We start from the raw sequence: 22,639 nt of genomic DNA on the forward strand, positions 1-22,639 counted from the left end.
GCAGTTTGCGAGAAGCAATGTGGGGGGCACAGCAAACATGTGGAAGAAGGTGCTCTGGTTAGATGTGACCAAAATTTACCTTTTTGACCTAAAAGTAAAAAGCTATGTCTGTCGGAAAACTAACACTGCACATCACCCTGAACACACCATCCCCACCGTGAAACATGGTTGGGGAAACCTCATGTTGTGGGGATGCTTTTCTTTAGCAGGGACAGGGAAGCTGGTCAGAGTTGATGGAAAGATGGATGGAGCCAAATATAATAGTCTGCAAAAGACTTGAGACTGGGGTGGAGGTTCACCTTCCAGCAGGACAACGACCCTAAACCTACAGCCAGAGCTACAATGGAATACTTTCGATCAAAGCATATTCATGTGTTAGAATGGCCCAGCCAAAGTCCAGACCTAAATTCAATTGAGAATCTGTGGCAAGACTTGAGAATTGCTGTTCACAGAAGCTCTCCATCCAAACTGACAGAGCTTGAGCTATGATTAAGCACTATGTTATAGTGTGAAACGCGTCATGTGGTATCATGTTTGCTGTGACATGTATGCTGTGATTCTATTTTTACAATAAAAAGCAATTTTCTTTGGAGTGCGGCTGTCCAGACATCCCCTTTTATTTTGCATCATCCAAACTGACAGAGCTTGAGCTATTTTTCAAAGAAGGTCGTCACTCTCTAGATGTGCAAAGCTGGTAGAGACATCCCCAAAAAGACTTACAGCTGTAATGGCAGCAAAAGGTGGTTCTGCAAAGTATTGATTCGGGGGGTGAATACAAATACATACCACACTTTTCACACATTTATTTGTAAAAAAATTGGAAAACCATTTATCATTTTCCTTCCACTTCACAATTATGTGCCACTTTGTGTTGATCTATCACATAAAATCCCAATAAAATACATTTACGTTTTTGGTTGTAACATGACAAAATGTGGAAAATTTCAAGGGTTGTGAATACTTTTTCAAGGCACTGTACATCGCTGCAATACATGCACTATTTCCAATGTTGTGTCTCATATGCTGCAAGTAAAATAAAAATACATTTTGATGTTGCTAGACCACCTGTCACCAGGACAAAAAGTGAGGGGAGATCTCATCATCAACCAGAAGCTCAGTAAAAACATGACAGATATTTTGACCCCTTCCTTGGTCAATTAAGTGTTTTAATTTGCTTGTGTCTCCAAGAGATTTCCGCTGGAATAAAATAAGTGGAATTCTTCTTAGTATTGCACAGTACAAATAAAATCTGGCAGCGATACTAACCCTGCTTCATCCAAAACAAAAATGTGTTGGCTGAAATCCACTTTAACCACTTGCTGACCAGCCACGGTACATATTCTGTGGTTTGGTGGCTCACGCGATTGTGCCTGCTCTGGTTTAGGGGCGCGCTGGACACAGCGAATTGCGGATCACGGTACTTAGGGCCAGGTGATCATGTGATCACAATGCCAACAAAGCTGTCATGAATTAATTCATACATAACAGCTCTGTTTCCTATGCTGTGATTGGCCCCCAGCTATCACATGGTAGGTGGGCCAATCACAGCACCCTGTACCATTTGATTAGCTGTAGTCAATCACAGATCACTAGCGATTACAGCTGTCATGAATGTAACCCATTTGTGACCGCTGAAATCGATCCTCATTGTAACCGCAAACAAAGTGTAAAAAAAATCTCTGATCAACCCCCCCCCCCCCCCCACACACACACACACACACACACACACACACAAATTACTACAGTATTACTATGGTGACACTGAACTACTGTGATGAAAGTATGAAAAAAATATATATAAAAGATGTAATTAAATATTTTACATTTTATTTGTAACATATTGTCACCAGTCAGTGTCCCTGATCACCGCTACCAGTCATATGATGATCCTGTACTGCACTGGTGACAGTATGTAAAAAAGAACAAATTGCGATTTTTTTTTTTTTTATAACATTTCATTTTCAAAAAAATGTTGACAAAAAAAACAGCTTAAAAAAACTACAATGCCTCTTACTAAATGCCTCAGACTGTCTCCTTTCCAAAAAGGGGTCATTTGGGGGGTATTTGTACTGTCCTGACATTTTACTTTGCCAGTTAAAGTAGCACAGTGCTGAAAAGCAAACAATGCTCTGGTCGTGAAGGGTTAAAACCTTCCGGAGCTGAAGTGGTTAAGGAACAGGTCAGCCAGCTATACCTAATGAATACCAGGATGACTCAGGTTGGCTGTGCTCCTCCTTTTTTCCCTGTTTGATTGGATATAGTTATTACAGTGGTACCGTAGACAGAGAAAAGGCTGCTGTGTATTTACTGTAACTCATGTATTTGTATTGCAACTTTGTTTACAGATGCAGAGTATTCATGTCCTCAGCTGAAAGTTGAGAGAGAGATTTTGAAAAATGGGTTTCACAGGTAATTTTTTTTTCTTGCATTAACCTTAAGCCTGGTACACACAATGAGATTATCAGACGAATGATCGCATGCTAGTCTCCATATTGAAAATTAAAGGGGTTGGAAAGGTTTGTTTTTTATTTATTAAATAGGTTCCTTTAAGCTAGTGCATTGTTGGTTCACTTACCTTTTCCTTCAATTTCCCTTCTAAATGTTTTTTTTTCTTTGTCTGTTTCTCCTCAGTAAGCTTGCCCCCATCATCCGAGCAGTGGTTAGTCAGCCAGAACAGCTTACTGAGGAGGAACAGGAAGTGAGAAATTCAGACAAAGAAAACAAAGAAAAAAAACATTTAGAAGGGAAATGGAAGAAAAAGGTTAGTGAACCAACAATGCACTAGCTTAAGGGAACCTATTTAGAAATTAAAAAACAAACCCTTACAACCCCTTTAAGAGGTTATTAAAGTTTGAAAATTCTCATACGACAGAATGGAAATTTGAAAGTAATGTAATGTGTGATTAAACGAAAATCGTACGATCTGGTATCCTACTAAAAAAAAAATTATTTTTTGTCTCTTTGGATAATTGGGTACGAAATACGTGCACTAGCGATCAGATTATCCTACGATTGATTCGAAAGCGCTATTTTTTTATACGATTTTCTGATGGTGTGTACGAACTGGCCTTTAGGAAACTATCTTACATTCTGGTAAAGTTATCAGCAGCTCTGTATTTGATGTTGTTGTGAAGCAGTGTGTATAAAAAGGAATATGTCTATAGGAGTTCTTCTCTCTCTGTCCCTAATAAAAAGGTAGGCAGGTTTCTAATATATATTTTTTTTTGCAAGGAATTAGGAATGATAGATGACCACATCTGGTTTCAGGAGAGACATCTGCATGTGGTTGCCTCCTGGACCAGACCAGGGCCAACACTTTTGGTGGTCTGTATTTTCTTCATACAGGCTATTCTAATTTATTTTTTGGAGAAATTTAATTTTTGAAACTTGAACCTTTTGTAAAGGTTTTTAGATGAGTTACTATGTGACCAAAACATAAAGGAAACTCAAAAGATGTCTAAGCATAGCCTCCTAAAGTGGTTGTAAGGCTGAAGGTTTTTTCCCTTTCTATGCATGAAGGGAAAAAACCTGAGCCCCCGCTCGATTCAGTGATATGTACGAGAGCCTCGTCCCGGGACTCCCTCTCCTCATTGGCTGAGACAGCTTGGAAGTAAGCACACATCAGTACCCCCGTAGCAAGCGGCTTGCTATTGGGGGCACTAGTCAAGGGTCAGGAGCGCCGGCCGGGGACCTGAGAAGAGGAGGATGGGGGCTGCGCTCTGCAAAACCACTACACAAAGCAGGTAAGTATAACATGTTTGTTTGAGTTTTTTTTTTTTTCAAACCTTTAACTACTTCAGTCCCGGGCCATAGTAAAATGACGGCCTCCAGGTGGCTCTATAAATCCGGGAGGCCGTCTTTTTACGGCCTCGGGTCTTCCGGCCACTGGGGGGGCACTGCGATGCCGATGCGCGTGCCTGGCGGCCGCGATGCCTGCCAGGTACCCGCGATCGGCAGTTTTAGAGCAGGGACGTGGAGCTCTGTGTGTAAACACAGAGCTCCACGTCCTGTCAGGGAGAGGAGACTGATGCTGTGTCCCTTGTACATAGGGACACAGATCGGTCACCTCCCCCAGTCAGTTCCCTCCCCCCACAGTAACAATCACTCCCAGGATACACATTTAACCCCTTTCTCACCCCCTAGTGTTAACCCCTTCCCTGCCAGTCACATTTATACAGTTATCAGTGCATTTTTATAGCAGTGTTCGCTATATAAATGTGAATGGTCCCAAAAATGTGTCAAAAGTGTCCGATGTGTGTCTGCCGTAATATCACAGTCCTGACAGAATTCGTAGATCGCCGTATTACTAGTAAAAAAAAAAAAATAAATAATAAAAAAAATGTCAGAATTCTATCCCCTATTTTGTAGCCACTATAACTTTTGCGCAAACCAATCACTATACGCTTATTTTTTTTATTATTTTTTTTTTTACCAAAAATATGTAGAATACGTATCGGCCTAAACTGAGAAAAAAAAAATAGTTTTTCAAAATTGTCGCTCTTTTTTTGTTTATAGCGCACAAAATAAAAACCGCAGAGGTGATCAAATACCACCAAAAGAAAGCTCTATTTGTGGGGAAAAAAAGGACGTCAATTTTGTTTTGGGAGGCACGTCGCACGACCGCGCAATTTTTATTTAAAGCGACGCAGTGCTGAAAGCTGAAATTTCGCCTGGGCAGGAAGGGGGTATACAGTGAGGAAAATAAGTATTTGAACACCCTGCTATTTTGCAAGTTCTCCCACTTGGAAATCATGGAGGGGTCTGAAATTGTCATCGTAGGTGCATGTCCACTGTGAGAGACATAATCAAAAAAAAAAATCCAAAAATCACAATTTATGATTTTTTAACTATTTATTTGTATGATACAGCTGCAAATAAGTATTTGAACACCTGTCTATCAGCTAGAATTCTGACCCTCAAAGGCTTGTTAGTCTGCCTTTAAAATGTCCACCTCCACTCCATTTATTATCCTAAATTAGATGCACCTGTTTGAGGTCATTAGCTGCATAAAGACACCTGTCCACCCCATAAAATCAGTAAGAATCCAACTACTAACATGGCCAAGACCAAAGAGCTGTCCAAAGACACTAGAGACAAAATTGTACACCTCCACAAGGCTGGAAAGGGCTACGGGGAAATTGCCAAGCAGCTTGGTGAAAAAAGGTCCACTGTTGGAGCAATCATTAGAAAATGGAAGAAGCTAAACATGACTGTCAATCTCCTTCGGACTGGGGCTCCATGCAAAATCTCACCTCGTGGGGTCTCAATGATCCTAAGAAAGGTGAGAAATCAGCCCAGGACTGCACGGGAGGAGCTGGTCAATGACCTGAAAAGAGCTGGGACCACCATTTCCAAGGTTACTGTTGGTAATACACTAAGACGTCATGGTTTGAAATCATGCATGGCACGGAAGGTTCCCCTGCTTAAACCAGCACATGTCAAGGCCCGTCTTAAGTTTGCCAATGACCATTTGGATGATCCAGAGGAGTCATGGGAGAAAGTCATGTGGTCAGATGAGACCAAAATAGAACTTTTTGGTCATAATTCCACTAACCGTGTTTGGAGGAAGAAGAATGATGAGTACCATCCCAAGAACACCATCCCTACTGTGAAGCATGGGGGTGGTAGCATCATGCTTTGGGGGGGGTTTTCTGCACATGGGACAGGGCGACTGCACTGTATTAAGGAGAGGATGACCGGGGCCATGTATTGCGAGATTTTGGGCAACAACCTCCTTCCCTCAGTTAGAGCTTTGAAGATGGGTCGAGGCCGGGTCTTCCAACATGACAATGACCCGAAGCACACAGCCAGGATAACCAAGGAGTGGCTCTGTAAGAAGCATATCAAGGTTCTGGCGTGGCCTAGCCAGTCTCCAGACCTAAACCCAATAGAGAATCTTTGGAGGGAGCTCAAACTCTGTGTTTCTCAGCGACAGCCCAGAAACCTGACTGATCTAGAGAAGATCTGTGTGGAGGAGTGGGCCAAAATCCCTCCTCCTGTGTGTGCAAACCTGGTGAAAAACTACAAGAAACGTTTGACCTCTATAATTGCAAACAAAGGCTACTGTACCAAATATTAACATTGATTTTCTCAGGTGTTCAAATACTTATTTGCAGCTGTATCATACAAATAAATAGTTAAAAAAATCATACATTGTTTTTTTTTTTTTGATTATGTCTCTCACAGTGGACATGCACCTACGATAACAATTTCAGACCCCTCCATGATTTCCAAGTGGGAGAACTTGCAAAATAGCAGGGTGTTCAAATACTTATTTTCCTCACTGTATGTGCCCAGTAAGCAAGTAGTTAACACTACTTTAAGTTATATGTAGTGGTTGCCAGTCACAATCAACCTGACTTGTTCTAAAAAAATAAAAGTTGGTCCAGTTGAATGTGACTAACTACTACTAGCTATGACCTCAATACATAACAACCTTCGTAAGACAATGCAAGAGGTGGGTTCCTGTATTTTAACTGTTTATAGTAAACCTGTGTTCTGCCCATACTGGGGAATGGTACAGGTTCACTTTAAAGGAGGCAGTGTCAGCAGAATTTGCTTACCCTACACTCTGTCCAGTCTCTCCATCGACTGCTAGAAACTACAAAGTCCTGTATATATTTCTATTTTTTTTGAGAAGGGCAAAACCTACATAGACAATACAGGTTTCCTTTACTCCCATGTGACTGCACTTGGGTCTGAAAATTAGTTAATTAGTCACTGGGGGAGCTAGTAGAAAGTCACTAAAATCTGGTGACACTGACTTTTCATCAAATCTGTTACTTTGCTTTATACAATTCCTCAGACCTTTGAGTCACTGTGCTTATGTTTTACCAGTTTTTGTGCCAAACATTATGTGTAATGACACTGTAATAGAGATAAAGGTAAGAGAAAGCAGAGTCTGCAGAAGGAGACATCACAGTCTGTGTAGAAAAATGAGAGACATGGAAGGTGATGGTTGGCTGTTCTACGATCTATATGTAGGCTGTTCATTTTCAGTTTGTCTTTGCTATATACTTAAAGCGGTAGTATAGTCTGCTTTGTGATTTTTAATGAATATCTCCTAAACGTGCACCGTTTAAGAGATATCCACCCTGGATGCAGCCGTGACGTCACCGGCGTCACGGTATGCTGGACCTTCAGAGCTTTGTGCCAGAGCAGAGGGCATCCACGCGCATGTATGGGAGTGACGTCATTGCAGCTCCGGCCACTCATACAGACAGAGCCTGCGAACCCGGAAGAAAGGCCCGGGGAAAATGGAAGCCCTTTCAGCGGTGACAGCGTGTCACCGGAGGGCTTCATGCTAAGTATTTATAGATGCATACTAGCACAATATACAATTGATGTACAGGTGTTTTCTTTTTTAAACTGCCTGGGTTTACTACTGCTTTAAAGAGTAACTTCACATTTGATGAGAAAAAATCCTTCCCCTCTGGGTGATCTATGTACATTACAAGGATTTTAACAAACTTTGTTGCAGATTCCTACCTTTTTGTTATTCTGAAGAGACCCCTGTGTGTTTACGTCTGTGTCCATGTGGAAAGTGAACCTAATGGGAGTGGTTTTATAATTATCATCCAGCTGCTGCACCGGCAGGGCATTCATGAGGAAAATTGCAAGATCTGCACCCCGTGATTTCCTATTGGGAGTATCTCACCAAAAATAAAAATTTTGTTGCAGGGGATGCCTGATATCTGACTTGTATCTTAGTTTAGACTGGGAAAATCAATGAACCAACCGCACAAGCAGGAAATGATGTTTCTGGGGGGCGTCTGCATAACACCTCCGGTGAATAACATTCAGTTACAATATGACTTGAGTCGTGATTGAATATGCTATATTATTTATTTTTATTTATTTTTTCACACGAAAGTGGAGTTACCCTTTAAGCAAAAGGTAGTGCATGCAATGTAGAAAAGCCAAATAAAAATATTTTTGCCAAGGTATTATATCTTGAAGCTCTTTTAATAATTTTTTCGGATACTCTTGATGTACACCTAGGAATACAGTATATTTCATTGTTATGCTTTAGTAATCATATTGCATGCAGACATTTTAATATACTTTTCTATTCATGTTACTAGGGATTTAGTAACCAGAGTGAGTATTCCGGACGTTGTGGAGCAGGTGGACAGCTGCAGAATTTTGCTCAATGAGACCATCCCATCTGGACTATTTATGGATCCGTTTCAGATTTCCTCTCTACAGCAGCACCATCTTGTAGAGGTATCTACATGGGTGATCTAATTACAGTGTGTCTAATGAAACCTGCAAATGTTAAAGTTGATATGTAGTCACCCCAATAAAGTTAGATGTTTTTTTGAGCCCAGTTACAGTGGGTAAAATGATTTTTCTATCCCCTGCCGATTTTGTAAGTTTGCCCACTTACAGAGAAATAAAGGGTCTATAATTTTTATCATAGGTGTATTTTAAATGATAGAGACAGAATATCAACCAAAAATCCAGAAAAAAACAAATGATACAAATGTTATACAATGACTTGCAGTTTAGTGAGTTAAATAAGTTTTTGATCCCCTACCAACCAACAATAATTCTGGCTCCCACAGACTGGCTACAGTATGTACTCATGTGGTACACAGATTAGTTTTGTCAATTTAAGAAGGTGCTCCTAAGGACAATTTGTTATGTGTATGAAAGACATCTGTCCGCAGAATCTCTTTTTTTCCATTCACACCTAACTGTCATAGGCAATACCAAAGAGCTGTCAAGGATGTCAGGGACAAGATTGTAAACCTGCGCAAGTCTGGAATGGGCTACAAGACTATCAGCAAGAAGGAGACACTGTTGGAGCGATTATTTGCAAATGGAAGAAATACAAAATAACCATCAATCTCCCTCGGTCTGTAGCTCCATGCAAGATTTTGCTTCATGGGGTCAGGATGATCATAAGAAAGGTGAAGGACCAGCCCAGAACTACACAGGTGGAGCTTGTGAATGATCTCAAGGCAGTTGAGACCACAGTCACCAAACAAACCATTAGCAGCACAATACACCACCATGGATTGAAATCCTGCAGCACACGCAAGGTCCCCCTCCTCAAGAAGGCACATGCACAGGCCCATTTGAAGTTTGCCAATGAACATCTAAATGATTCAGAGAAGGATTGGGAGAAAGTGCTGTGGTCCAGAGAGACCAACATTGAGCTCTTTGGCATTAACTCAACTTGCTGTGTTTGGAGGAAAAAAATGCTGACTATGATCCTAAGAACACCATCCCTACAGTTAAGCACGGAGGTGGAAACATTATGCTTTGGGGCTGTTTTTCTGCTAAAGGTACAGGCCTACTTTTCCGTATTAACCTCTTTCCCACCGGGCTTGTTTTTCAGATTCGGTGTTTACGAGACTAAAACTGTTTTTTTTGCTAGAAAATTACTTAAAACCCCCAAACATTATATATATTTTTTTTCTAACACCCTAGAGAATAAAATGGCAGTCATTGCAATACTTTTTGTCACATCGTATTTGCGCAGCGGTCTTACAAGCGCACTTTTTTTGGAAAAAAAATCACTTTTTTGAATTAAATAAGACAACAATAAATTTGGCCCAATTTTTTTACATATTGTGCAAGATAATGTTACGCCAAGTAAAATGATACCCAACATGTCACGCTTAAAAATTGCGCCCGCTCGTGGCATGGCGTCAAACTTTTACCCTTAAAAATTTTGATAGGCGACGTTTAAAAAATTCTACAGGTTGCATTTTTTGAGTTACAGAGGAGGTCTAGGGCTAGAATTATTGCTCTCGCTCTAACGATCGCTGCGATACCTCACTTGTGTGGTTTGAACACCGTTTTCATATGCGGGCGCCACTCGCGTATGCGTTCGCTTCTGTGCGCGAGCTCGTGGGGACGGGGCGCTTTAAAAAATGTTTTTGTTTGTTTTCTTATTTATTTTTATTTAGTTAATAATTTTTTACACTGAAATAAAAAAAAAAAAATTTATCACTTTTATTCCTATTACAAGGAATGTAAACATTCCTTGTAATAGAAAAAAGCATGACAGGTCCTCTTAAATATAAGATCTGGGGTCAAAAAGACCTCAGATCTCATATTTAGACTTAAATGCAAAAAAAGAAAAAAAAATTGAAACTGTCATTTTTTCAAATGACAAAAAAAAAATGTTGCTTTAAGACGCTGGGCGGGACTGACGTTTTGACGTCACTTCCGCCCAGCAGAGCTATGGGGACAGGTGAAGGAAATTTTTCCTTCACTCTCAACCCCAGTCACTTGCTGAACAGTCCTGATCCCCTCCGCCGCTACCGACGGCTCCAGTAAGCGGCGGAGGGCGCGGGAGAGCGGCGGGAGGGGCCCTCTGCCACCACCGATAACGGCGATCTTGCGTTATCGTGTACACCACCGCCCACTGAAAAGATGGATACCTCGGTTGTGGCAGCAGCTGCTGCCGTTACCGAGATATCCATCTTTAAAAACAGGACGTCTTTTGGGGCGGTGGTCAAGAGGTTAAGGGGCCAATGGCCATGTATTGTAAAATCTTGGATGAGAGCCTTCTCCCCTCAGCCAGAAAACTGAAGATGGGTCCTAAATGGATCCTCCAGCATGACAATGACATAAAACATACCGCCAAGGCAACAAAGGAATGTCTCAAGAAGAAGCACATTAAGGTCATGGAGTGGCCTAGTCGGTCTCCAGACCTTAATCCATATAGTAAACTAATAGAGGAAGCTGAAACTTCAAGTTGCCAAGTGACAGCCAAGAAACCTTAAGGATTTAGAGAAGATCAGTAAAGAAGAGCGGACCAAAATCCCTCCTGAGAAAACCTTGTGTGAAAACCTTGTAACCAGGTACAAGAAAAGTGCTTGCAAACAAAGGTTTCTCCACCAAGTACTAAGTCATGTTTTGCTTGGGGATCAAATACTTATTTTACTCACTGAACTGCAACTTCATTTATAACATTTGTATTGTGTTTTTTCTGGATTTTTGGTTTATATTCTGTCTCTATCCTTTAAAATACGCCTATGATAGAAATTATAGACCCTTCATTTCTTTGCCCCACTGTTTACTTTGACTTGCATTTATTACCAGTAATGTTCAAGACTTTGTATTTAAAATAGAATTTCCAGAGAATATGGTGGGTGTTACTATGCGGATGGGGCATGTTTCCCAAACCCATCGTCCATTACCACTCTGCAGCCAGAAAGCACAGCAGGATCCAATTCTTAATTAGAAATGGAAGCCAGTAAAGAACTACTATGGAATGGTATTTTCAGATCAAATTGCTATTCCACCTTTATTACATTGTATTTTCTAGATGCCATCAGTTCAGCATTTGTATCAGATTTGTTTTCTCAGAACAGGTTTCCTTTAATATTTTCAATCAAAATATATTTTAAATATATATTTATCATTGCTTAGATTATACCCCAAAAGTTCTTTCCAAATACATTTTATATGAGTATAAAATGCTTGTTGGTTCTGCCAATTTGTCCCGCTTCCTGCTTCAGCCTGTCAATGCTGTCTACAGATTGCTAAAGGCCTGGTAAGCATTACAGCTGTGGTGCGCATGGTCCCCACAGTGATATGAAGAAAGCTTTGCTGACTCACATGGTGCTCTCCCACCTCTCTCTTGCACAGAACCTCACTGAAATCATAGTGATCAGCAGTCTAGCTGCGCACGTGATGCACTGCAGCTTAGTGCCACCCACCTGGGCCCTGCAAAGTGGAGGAGGATTGCGGTCATGTAACTGCCTCAAATAATATTTTTTTTAAAAAGGTGTTTTTTTGGCCATTTTCATCAGTGATTACAATGTAAACAATTTGATAAAACGTGCGCCACAAAGAAAAAAAAATCAATCTAAATAAAACCAATACATTTTGAAGCAGCAGCTATCTGTGCAATATGAATACCATCAAATCCAGTCACTTCATGCAGACAGCGCTATTACCATTTTATATAGTAATATCAAACAATCCATACAGAAAAAACTCATATATCCATAGAAATAAGGTGTTGAATTAAACAATCATCATATCATAAATATAACAATAAAAAACTATTTATATTAAGAAGAATAAGAAAACAGATGAAGATCCCATCTCCAAGAAAGCAGAGAACATGCTCCACTTTCAGCATTGCAACCACCACCAGAACCTGCTAAATCATTCACTAGAAATAATGGCTGATAATAAACCAGCAAATGCACATTTGTATACACATGTAATACTCAGGGGACCAGAGAATCTTTCCTTACAACTGTCTCAGATGATCATCCATTAACTGTAATCTCAATACTCAAAAAAAGGGATGTTAGAAAAGACTAAGGGAATTCGTAGCATAAAATCATTAAAACCTTTTTATTCAACAAAAAAACAACCCCATCCACTTACACAATACAAACTTGCTACAGTGCAATTAGTTTTACCAGCACGTCCCTGGTAGCATCCTCTGACCATTAGTCCAGACCATGGGTGCATGGTGACGTCACATCAAAGGCCCCTCCCTACGCGTTTTGTCGACTGACATCCTCCAGGAGTGAATTGTGTAAGTGGATAGGGTTGTTTTTTATTGAATAAAAGGTTTTAATGGTTTTACATTATGGGTTCCCTTCTTCCTTTCCAGCATGTGTATACAAATGTGCATTTGATGGTTTATTATCAGCCATTATTTCTGGTGAGTGATTTAGCAGATTCTGATGTTGGTCGCAACACTGAAGGTGGAGCATGTTGTTGTTTTTTTTATAGTGAGTCAATTTGTATTTGCCCTGGTCAAAATAACAGGACAAGGGATGAAGATTTACAGACAGTTTATTGGTTTGTCTACAATTTTAGACTATTGTTTAATAGATCAGATCTTCAGCTATAAAACTTTCTTTTATTAATCTCATAATCTTTTTTAGATGTGCGTCCAAGCTCACAATCAGTCTCTATAATACAAAATTATGATTTGTACCTGTCAAATTAGGCACATCTTTTTTTTATTTGCATTTATGTATACTGTAGCTTATGATGCTGGCTCTCAATCCCTGCTGTAACAGCCAGGGCTCTCATTAGAATGGTTCTTGACCACGTGACCACTATGTCAGCTTTGTCTCTTTGATGAAAATTAAAACTTTTAGCCTACAGATGAAGACTGGCACCTTCAGGCTGCAGTATTCATCTGTGGCTGCATCACCTTAATAGTGTAACTGTGATATACACTTTCATTATCAAAAATTATAATAGGTTAAAGAGGATCTTCAGTTCAGCCCAAAAAAATATAATAAAAGCAGCTACAAATACTGGACACTTGCCTGTCCAGTGAACAATGCTTTGATCCTGGGAGGTCTGTCCTCCCAGGATCCCAGGCCTAATACTGGGAGGACGTCATATGTCCTTCCAGGAAGGGAACTTTTTTTGTTTTGTTTTAGAGTGGAGAGGGATTAGAACATTTCCCCAAGTTCCCTGATTGGCAGATTCATCATCTATTTGCCATGGTTTGGGTTATCACTGGAAGTGAATGTAAAAGTAAATCAACAATTTTGGACTGGCCCCAGAACAGGAATAGAGGGGAAATCTTTGAATGGGGACACTGGTTCTGGTAAACCTGGTGACAACCAGAGATATCCCCATTTTGGAGGGGTTTCTTCTCACATCCTGTTTTGTCTATCAAGTCAGTCATGTCAATCTTAAAGCGGGGGTTCACCCTGTTAAAAAAAAAAAAAAATGTTTTTTTTATTAGACCATTACATTCGGCATCGTAGCGCGAGCTACGGTATGCCGGTCTTACATTTTTTATCCCCGTACTCACTGTGCTATCGATGATTGAAGAATCCGGGGAATGGGCGTTCCTATGGTGAGAGAAGGTGATTGACGGCCGGCCCTGGCACGTCACGCTTCTCCGGAAATAGCCGAAATAGGCTTGGCTATTCACGGCGCCTGCGCATAGCCTGTGCGCAGGCGCCGTGAATAGCCGAGACCTACTCCGGCTGTCTTCGGGGAGCGTGACGTGCCAGAGCCGGCCGTCAATCATCCTCCCTCTCCATAGGCACGCCCATTCCCCGCGGGAGTCGGATTCTTCAATCATCGATAGCACAGTGAGTACGGGGATTAAAAATTTAAGACCGGCATACCGTAGCTCGCGCTACGATGCCGAATGTAATGGTCTAATGATGTGAAGGAGGGTGAACCACCGCTTTAAGGTCTCATTCCTCCCCACCCCACCATGACCACTGTGACTGGACAGCGAAGGAGAAGCAGCAGACTAATGAGCTCACCTCCTATCGCCATGTTACTTGGTAGGACATCAGTACTGCGGCACAACTAATTGGCTGTATGAACTGCCTCTACTTCTCCCACTCTCAGCTCTGCTATAAAGGGATTGCACAAGGTTGATACCAAGTCACATTCTTACACTGCTTGCAGTTAAAGAAATACATTTAATGATGTATTAATGAATACAGAACTTTATTTTATTTTTTTATTTTTTTTATCTGCCTGGATTTTAGCTGTATTTTTTACACACGTGATGAGGAACTGATAGTGATCTTTACAGTGTTACTCCAGTTCTTTAGCATACAGTTTATTGCTTGATGTAGTCAAAGAAGTAAAACATCCTGTATGCTTATGTCTCTTATTTAGGCAATAGTGCCAACATCCATTGATGTAGAAGCTCCTGAATACCTTTCTAAAGAACACACTGCTCTGGTGTACATGAAACCAGATGAAACTTGCAAAGATTGCTATATCTCCACGGTGCCAGTTCATGCACGATACCATCGCCCGTCTGCTGAAGCCTCTGAGGTGTCTATACATGTCCGCAGTCCTCAGTTACTTATTCGTTGCAGCAAAGGTGACTCAATAATGTTATTCTGCTGGCTTTACTCAGTAAACAGAGCATACTGTAGCTTGTGTTTGCTGATGTGACTGCAGTCACCTGGTTTTTAGTTATTTGGTGACTGCGGTTTACATGTTATTCATTTTTGCATTTCACTTGTCCAGGAGAGAAAACGACAGACCAGTTTTAAAACTATCTGAATCACTCAGAAACAGTATGCAGAACAGCAAAGTCGGATTAAACTCACGCTTCTTCTGGGTCAGTAACTCAGTGTTTTAAAGCAAGAGGGTCCACATGAAAGCCAGGCAACTGGCAGTGGCAGTGCTAGTATAGAAATGTATTTTGAATCACTTGGGTAATATGAGTTCTGATTGTGCTTTGATTTAATTCTGTCATATGTGATTGCATAGTAAACACATAACATATGTCTTTACCACTCATGCACACTAGACCTGAAAGCCTAACTGTTCCCTCCCCTTGGTCAGAATTGTGCATGGTGAGTAAAGGAGTAGCATCTTCCAGAGTAGGTCAGAAAGCCCCATGTGTTTAATTCACTGCACTGCACAGGACAGTAAAGTTTGACTAGTTTATAGAGTTACCCCTTCCTCTCCCATTCTGAATACTACATGCTAATATGTATAGGGGATTACAGGAGGCTGATATCAAAGCAGATCAAAGTACTGTTTAAAAATACATGTAAAGTGGTTGTAAACCCTCTCATATACCCAGTAAAGTGAATAGCCTAAGATGATACACAAAGACCATCGCCCGTCTGCTGAAGCCTCTGAGGTGTCTATACATGTCCGCAGTCCTCAGTTACTTATTCGTTGCAGCAAAGGTGACTCAATAATGTTATTCTGCTGGCTTTACTCAGTAAACAGAGCATACTGTAGCTTGTGTTTGCTGATGTGACTGCAGTCACCTGGTTTTTAGTTATTTGGTGACTGCGGTTTACATGTTATTCATTTTTGCATTTCACTTGTCCAGGAGAGAAAACGACAGACCAGTTTTAAAACTATCTGAATCACTCAGAAACAGTATGCAGAACAGCAAAGTCGGATTAAACTCACGCTTCTTCTGGGTCAGTAACTCAGTGTTTTAAAGCAAGAGGGTCCACATGAAAGCCAGGCAACTGGCAGTGGCAGTGCTAGTATAGAAATGTATTTTGAATCACTTGGGTAATATGAGTTCTGATTGTGCTTTGATTTAATTCTGTCATATGTGATTGCATAGTAAACACATAACATATGTCTTTACCACTCATGCACACTAGACCTGAAAGCCTAACTGTTCCCTCCCCTTGGTCAGAATTGTGCATGGTGAGTAAAGGAGTAGCATCTTCCAGAGTAGGTCAGAAAGCCCCATGTGTTTAATTCACTGCACTGCACAGGACAGTAAAGTTTGACTAGTTTATAGAGTTACCCCTTCCTCTCCCATTCTGAATACTACATGCTAATATGTATAGGGGATTACAGGAGGCTGATATCAAAGCAGATCAAAGTACTGTTTAAAAATACATGTAAAGTGGTTGTAAACCCTCTCATATACCCAGTAAAGTGAATAGCCTAAGATGATACACAAAGACCATCGCCCGTCTGCTGAAGCCTCTGAGGTGTCTATACATGTCCGCAGTCCTCAGTTACTTATTCGTTGCAGCAAAGGTGACTCAATAATGTTATTCTGCTGGCTTTACTCAGTAAACAGAGCATACTGTAGCTTGTGTTTGCTGATGTGACTGCAGTCACCTGGTTTTTAGTTATTTGGTGACTGCGGTTTACATGTTATTCATTTTTGCATTTCACTTGTCCAGGAGAGAAAACGACAGACCAGTTTTAAAACTATCTGAATCACTCAGAAACAGTATGCAGAACAGCAAAGTCGGATTAAACTCACGCTTCTTCTGGGTCAGTAACTCAGTGTTTTAAAGCAAGAGGGTCCACATGAAAGCCAGGCAACTGGCAGTGGCAGTGCTAGTATAGAAATGTATTTTGAATCACTTGGGTAATATGAGTTCTGATTGTGCTTTGATTTAATTCTGTCATATGTGATTGCATAGTAAACACATAACATATGTCTTTACCACTCATGCACACTAGACCTGAAAGCCTAACTGTTCCCTCCCCTTGGTCAGAATTGTGCCTGGTGAGTAAAGGAGTAGCATCTTCCAGAGTAGGTCAGAAAGCCCCATGTGTTTAATTCACTGCACTGCACAGGACAGTAAAGTTTGACTAGTTTATAGAGTTACCCCTTCCTCTCCCATTCTGAATACTACATGCTAATATGTATAGGGGATTACAGGAGGCTGATATCAAAGCAGATCAAAGTACTGTTTAAAAATACATGTAAAGTGGTTGTAAACCCTCTCATATACCCAGTAAAGTGAATAGCCTAAGATGATACACAAAGATTAAACAAATCCTCCTACATACGTTTTACTTTTTTATCCACAGTCTTCTCTTTTCTACACCCCTTCAAAGTGCTGACTTTGGATAAAATCCTTCTGCGTCTGTCAGTAGTACAGAGGAGGGGGTGGAGGCTGCAGTTAGAGCTCTTGTACAGTGTGTGAGAGCTAATTGGAGGAAAGGGACACACCCCCTTCACACACAAAACGGGAACAATAAAGAGCTGTATTGTGAATAGACAAGCTGTGTGCTGATCTCTCCTCCCCGTCACCATTTTATCTCACATGTCGGGACAATTTCACAGAAGTGACTCATGCTGATAACAAAGGAACGAAAGCACCAGAGAGAAATGACACTAAGAGCTTTGGGGAGAGACAATTGAACACTACAGATATATTTTCTTTGCTCAGATTCCATGACTGAGGTTTACAACTACTTTAAGGTATAACTAAAACCAAAGCTTTTTTTTTTTAGCTGTGGATAGAGTGGTGAAGGATTACAACCCCTGTTGGGTTTTAATTACTGTATGTGTCCCCACTGGGAAGGCATACCCTTTTTACTTGTCCCGATGACCAATAGAACAGAAAGTGATGGGAAATCCAAAATGTTACAGTTGTCAGCAGAGTTAAAATAGAGCTGAAATTTTCCAATGGAGTCCCCTTTTCCAGAGATTTCATCTCACATTTTTGGAGATTTTCTCTTAATTTCTGTTGTATCTTTAAAACAGGAAGTAAACATAAATCTCACCAACAGGACTGCAAAGCCAAAAAACAACACACAGAAGTTTCACTCCTAAACATACAAGATTTAGCACAAAAATCAACTACAAAAATAGTTGCCTACGCTGCTGAATTTTATATACCATGCCATACAGTTAATTTACCGTACAACGCGCTTAAAGTGATCTTAAAGCTTTGAGTTTTTATTTTTTTATAAATAACAAACATATCATACTTATTACCTCCACTGTGCAGTTTGTTTTGCACAGAGTGGCCCAATCATCCTCTTCTGGGGTCCCACGACGACTCTCGCGGCTCCTCCCCACAATAGCTAACCACCTCTGGGAAGCTCTCTCCCGAAGGGAATTACCTTGCGGGCGCGCTCCTGTGTCATACGCTCGGCCCCGTGTTTTTTCACCTTAATGCATCCTATGCATGTATAATGCATAGGATGCATTAAGGCCCCTTTCACACTGGGGCGGGAGCAGCGTCTGCGGTAAAGCGCCACTTTTTAGCGGCGCTTTAACGCTAATTTCGCTGCGCTATTAAGCTGCTAGCGGGGTGGTTTTACCCCCCCGCTAGCGGCCGAGAAAGGGTTAAAAATGCCTGCAATGCGCCTCTGCAGAGGCGCATTACCGGCGGTATAGCCACGGTGTCCCATTGATTTCAATGGGCATGAGCGGTATACACAGCGCTCCTTCACCGCTCCAAAAATGCGGCTAGCAGGACTTTTTTTTACCGTGAAATAAATCAGTGAACCGTTAACGCTATATAGGAAACATGACAACTGGTTCAGAAAAACCAATCACTGTACCTTACTCTGTGTTTTATAATTCCATTTAACCAAAGTAAAAACAATTCTTACAGGGCTTTTGGTAAGACTGTAGAGTCTTGTCACAAAATTCTGTTCTGTGGTACCCCAGTGAACAACACACTCCTCTACACCTTCACATTCAGGACCATTGAGTGGATGTGAACATGTATTTTACATCAGCTAGCGAGACAGCCAAGTACACAAAATTTAAATTGGAGCCATAGAGTGGTTATACTGTTGGTGAGTCAGGGGACTCACTATACAATGTATTTATTTATTTATTAGAAAATCATGATATCTATTTTACATAGCACTAATAGAAGTACATAATATGTCTTGATATCCGCCTCCTGCATAGCAGGACTGGGAGAAGGAGGGGGTATAACGCTAAACCAATAAGCCTATTGCTTTCTTTAGTGCTTTCACTCTAACAGTGTGGATGTGCTTGCAGGAGGGTAGAACAGAGGGATGTCAATATAATTGTGCAACTGCAATGTATTGTTAAATTACAAGTTGGCTCTGCTGTTTGCCAGGGAAGCTTGGATCACAAGACTGGCTAATTATGATCACCAGTCTTTTGATTTTGTTTGCATAGAGTACAAATTTTAATTTACCTTTTTTTTTTTTTTTATAAACTGGATTGAAGTGTACTTTTACATTTTTGTATTGTTCTCATTTTATTTTTAGACTTTCCTCCAAGAGATTGTACAAAGCACCCTTTAGTAGAAGCCCCTTGTGGATCTTCAACTGAAAAAGAATGTGAATGGATGGATCTGCCATACACACTGGTGTGTTATTTATTCAGAACTAAATTATTCTTGGGTGTATAGTTCCGTCTGTCTTCATTGTTATGTCTGTATGAGTAGTAAAGTAAGTCAATCATGGTCACATTTCTGAGCAAAGCAGACAATTTCCATTATGTTCTAGGGACCCATGGTATATCTGTACATTGCATTCAAGTTTTAAATTAGGATAAGAATAGTAAAGTTTGTAATGTGTGTGAGATACACTTTAAAATACACACCATTTCATAAATAGAAATACGCATACATTTATAACAGCATGGTCCGAATTTACTAACCAACTTTGCTTTACTTGTAAATGTCATAACGCCATTGCGTATAGTTATAAGTTGGGATTGGATGAAGAAAACAACTCTGGTATCTTAGATAATAGACATATCCTATGGACATAAGTGTAGATATGATATTATATCAAATTTACCACTGAACACCAATGCAAATACTGTGGTTATAGAAAAGAATTGCTGCCCTTTAAAATAATCACATTTTGTTGCTTTGCAGCCCAAAATTACGAGAGACACAGTTTTTGTTTTATCCAGCTGTATTTACTCAGTGCAACTTATAACATCCAAGTGAAAGATAGAACACCAACATGTCAAAGAATTTACAAAATGTTTAAAATGGAATCGCGGAGTTGGAAAAGGATCACCCCCTCCTAAAAATGACTTGTAAACTCAATCAGGTGTAGCTAATCACTTTCTCGCTGACACAAAAAATCATTTGACAATTCATTTTTCATTTTGATTAGCTTGGCATGAAAATGGCTTTCCTGGAGCATTCAGTCCCTGTTGGTGTTCTATCTTTCACTTGGATGTTATAGGTTGCACTGAGTAAATACAGCTGGATAAAACATGTCTGTCCTCGTTTCAGGCTGCAAAGCAACAAAATTTGATTATTTAAATAGGGTGATTCTTTTCTATACCCATTGCATGTTATTAAATTACATTTCTTTCTCATCCATTGAGGGATGCAGAAAGTCTTTCACTTTCAGGTTATGCTGCTGCCTACGAGAGAATTGAACACTGGCAAACAAAACTGTAGGCCAGCCCAGGATAACCCCTACTACTACCAGGATGCCTCTGTATTTTGCTAGTGTTCTAGGGGGACCTTTTTTTTTTAGCTCTTTTGTGGTAATGACTAACCAATTTTTGCTCATACTATTTTTTTCTTAAAGGGTAAGTATACCTTTACAGAAATAATAATAAAAGCACATATTAAAAAAACAAACAAAACGTGCACTTATTATTTTTCAAGTTTGGTAAGCATTGCTGCCGCAATCTGTAGATCACGGGTGCAATGTGGATTCCTGCAGACATGTTCTACAGATTTCAGCCCATACCTCTTTTGTTTGAAAGCCAGAGGACATGTTGGCTTCAAGTGCTCTCAACGTCTACTATCTCACTTGGTTGCTGGCCGCCTTTGAATTTCTCACTTTCTTCATGTTTCTGAGTGCTGGCGTCACCTGTTGGGTGGAGTATTGCAATTGCGATCCACACTCACTTTACTGCCATTCAGCCTTGAGAAAGTACCTCCTGGCTGCTTATTCTTGCTTTTCAAAGTACCATGTGGAACTCTGATCCTGGCTTTTCATGCTGCCCACCTACAGTAACTGTGATAACCTCCTGCCATCTGACCCCCTCCTGCTACCAGCTGTCTGGGTTTTGGCAGTGGCTTACCACATATGCCTAGACGTATGTTGCCTAACTGCCACAGGGGCACAACATGTCTGATTCTAGACACAAAGGACCAGCTGCTGCAGGTGCCCCAGCTAACATTCTACCAGCGGCCTTTGGTGCTGCTGGCAGCATGCCTACTGATGTGGCCAAAATCTTCAGCCCGGAACTATGTTGCTCTTTGCTTTTAGAGACTATCCCATGTCTGCTTTTCTTCCCATCTTAGTTGTGTCCCTGCTTTTCCAAACCTGGCTAATTTGGCAAAGAACCTTAAAAGGTATTCAGCCACTAGGGACCGATTATCAGTGCAGCCGATATTCACTTAGAAGTATCAGTATCAGTAACAAAACTGACCGATATTACCAATATTGCTTCAAGGGGTTTTACCCGGGTTTTGCATGCAGCTGCATGCATCTACCCAGTACCGTTCTTTATAGCGGAAGGTCAGCTTTATTGTAATAACAACCGATGCGGCCAAGCATCTAGGGACAACGTCGCTTTGAATTTGCTTTGGATACTATTACCAAGGATGCCACTGGTCGCAAGAGAACCCATGTTCCTCAGCAGAGGAAGCCCAAACCCCATACTGGGAAAGTTAGCCCCTCAATAATGGCTAAGAAAGTCCCTTTTAACTTTTTTCAAAGATATTTTTATTAAGTTTCAAAACAAACCAACATACAAAAAAAGAAAAAACAGAGCAAAATTCAGTTGGCCAGTAGTATACAGCAACAAGCAATACATTTGTACAGTCAATAAACAGTTGATGCATAAATCACATACTGTATTGTGGTTAAATACATAAATAGGTGGTTCAAACACATTTATTGGTGCAAATTTGGCAACAGTGTATACCAGGATAATGAAGGACGTGGCACGACCTGAGAATACTTTTAGGATAGACGTCCTTTTATTTCACCACTCATGCAACATCCACATCCAAAGTCCCCTAACTTGGTTTTAAGTCCCCCAACAAGGTCTGGGGCCCCTAGTTTGCCAAACCTTCCACGGCATAAAAGTGTGGCTCCAGGACATTCCCAATCTCTACCCTCTTATCCCTTCCCTTCTTTTTCTACTCCCGGACACCCCTCTCTTTTTTTTTTCTCTCACTTTTTCCTTGTTCATCCTGAGCTTTCCTGACATTCTCCTCCCTTATCCTGGCATTGGCTAAACATTTCTTCCCTCTCCACATCCCCCCACCCCTTTTTTTTTTTTTTCCTCTCATAGTATCCCATGCTGTGTAAAGACATTTTATTTGTTTTTTTCCCCCGGTTCTTTTTCGGTTGTGGATCTTTATGTGATACTACTTTGATTAATCTGTTGTTGGATCTCTCTTTTTCTGTCAATAAGCTCTGCACTTGTTTTAGATTGAGACCACCTCTCAGTATCTGTGAAGCCATATGCTGACAATTATGCATCCAGGCTCTACCGTATTCCTACGAT

At 40.7% G+C, this 22,639-nt stretch overlaps 1 protein-coding gene across 2 annotated transcripts in view; it reads left to right on the top strand.

Annotated features, from left to right (window-relative positions):
• PIGX (phosphatidylinositol glycan anchor biosynthesis class X) overlaps window positions 1-22,639 on the top strand; it is a 32,428-nt gene that overhangs the window by 7,172 nt on the left and 2,617 nt on the right. For both annotated transcript variants that reach the window (XM_040348774.1, XM_040348773.1), the window contains exons 3-6: window positions 2,346-2,409; window positions 8,085-8,226; window positions 14,593-14,803; window positions 19,411-19,511. In XM_040348774.1, the coding sequence (XP_040204708.1) occupies window positions 2,346-2,409; window positions 8,085-8,226; window positions 14,593-14,803; window positions 19,411-19,511 (518 nt within the window). The remainder of the gene's footprint in view (window positions 1-2,345; window positions 2,410-8,084; window positions 8,227-14,592; window positions 14,804-19,410; window positions 19,512-22,639) is intronic.

Source organism: Rana temporaria, chromosome 4, assembly GCF_905171775.1.
Source record: "Rana temporaria chromosome 4, aRanTem1.1, whole genome shotgun sequence".
In the NCBI taxonomy this organism is placed as follows: domain Eukaryota; kingdom Metazoa; phylum Chordata; class Amphibia; order Anura; family Ranidae; genus Rana; species Rana temporaria.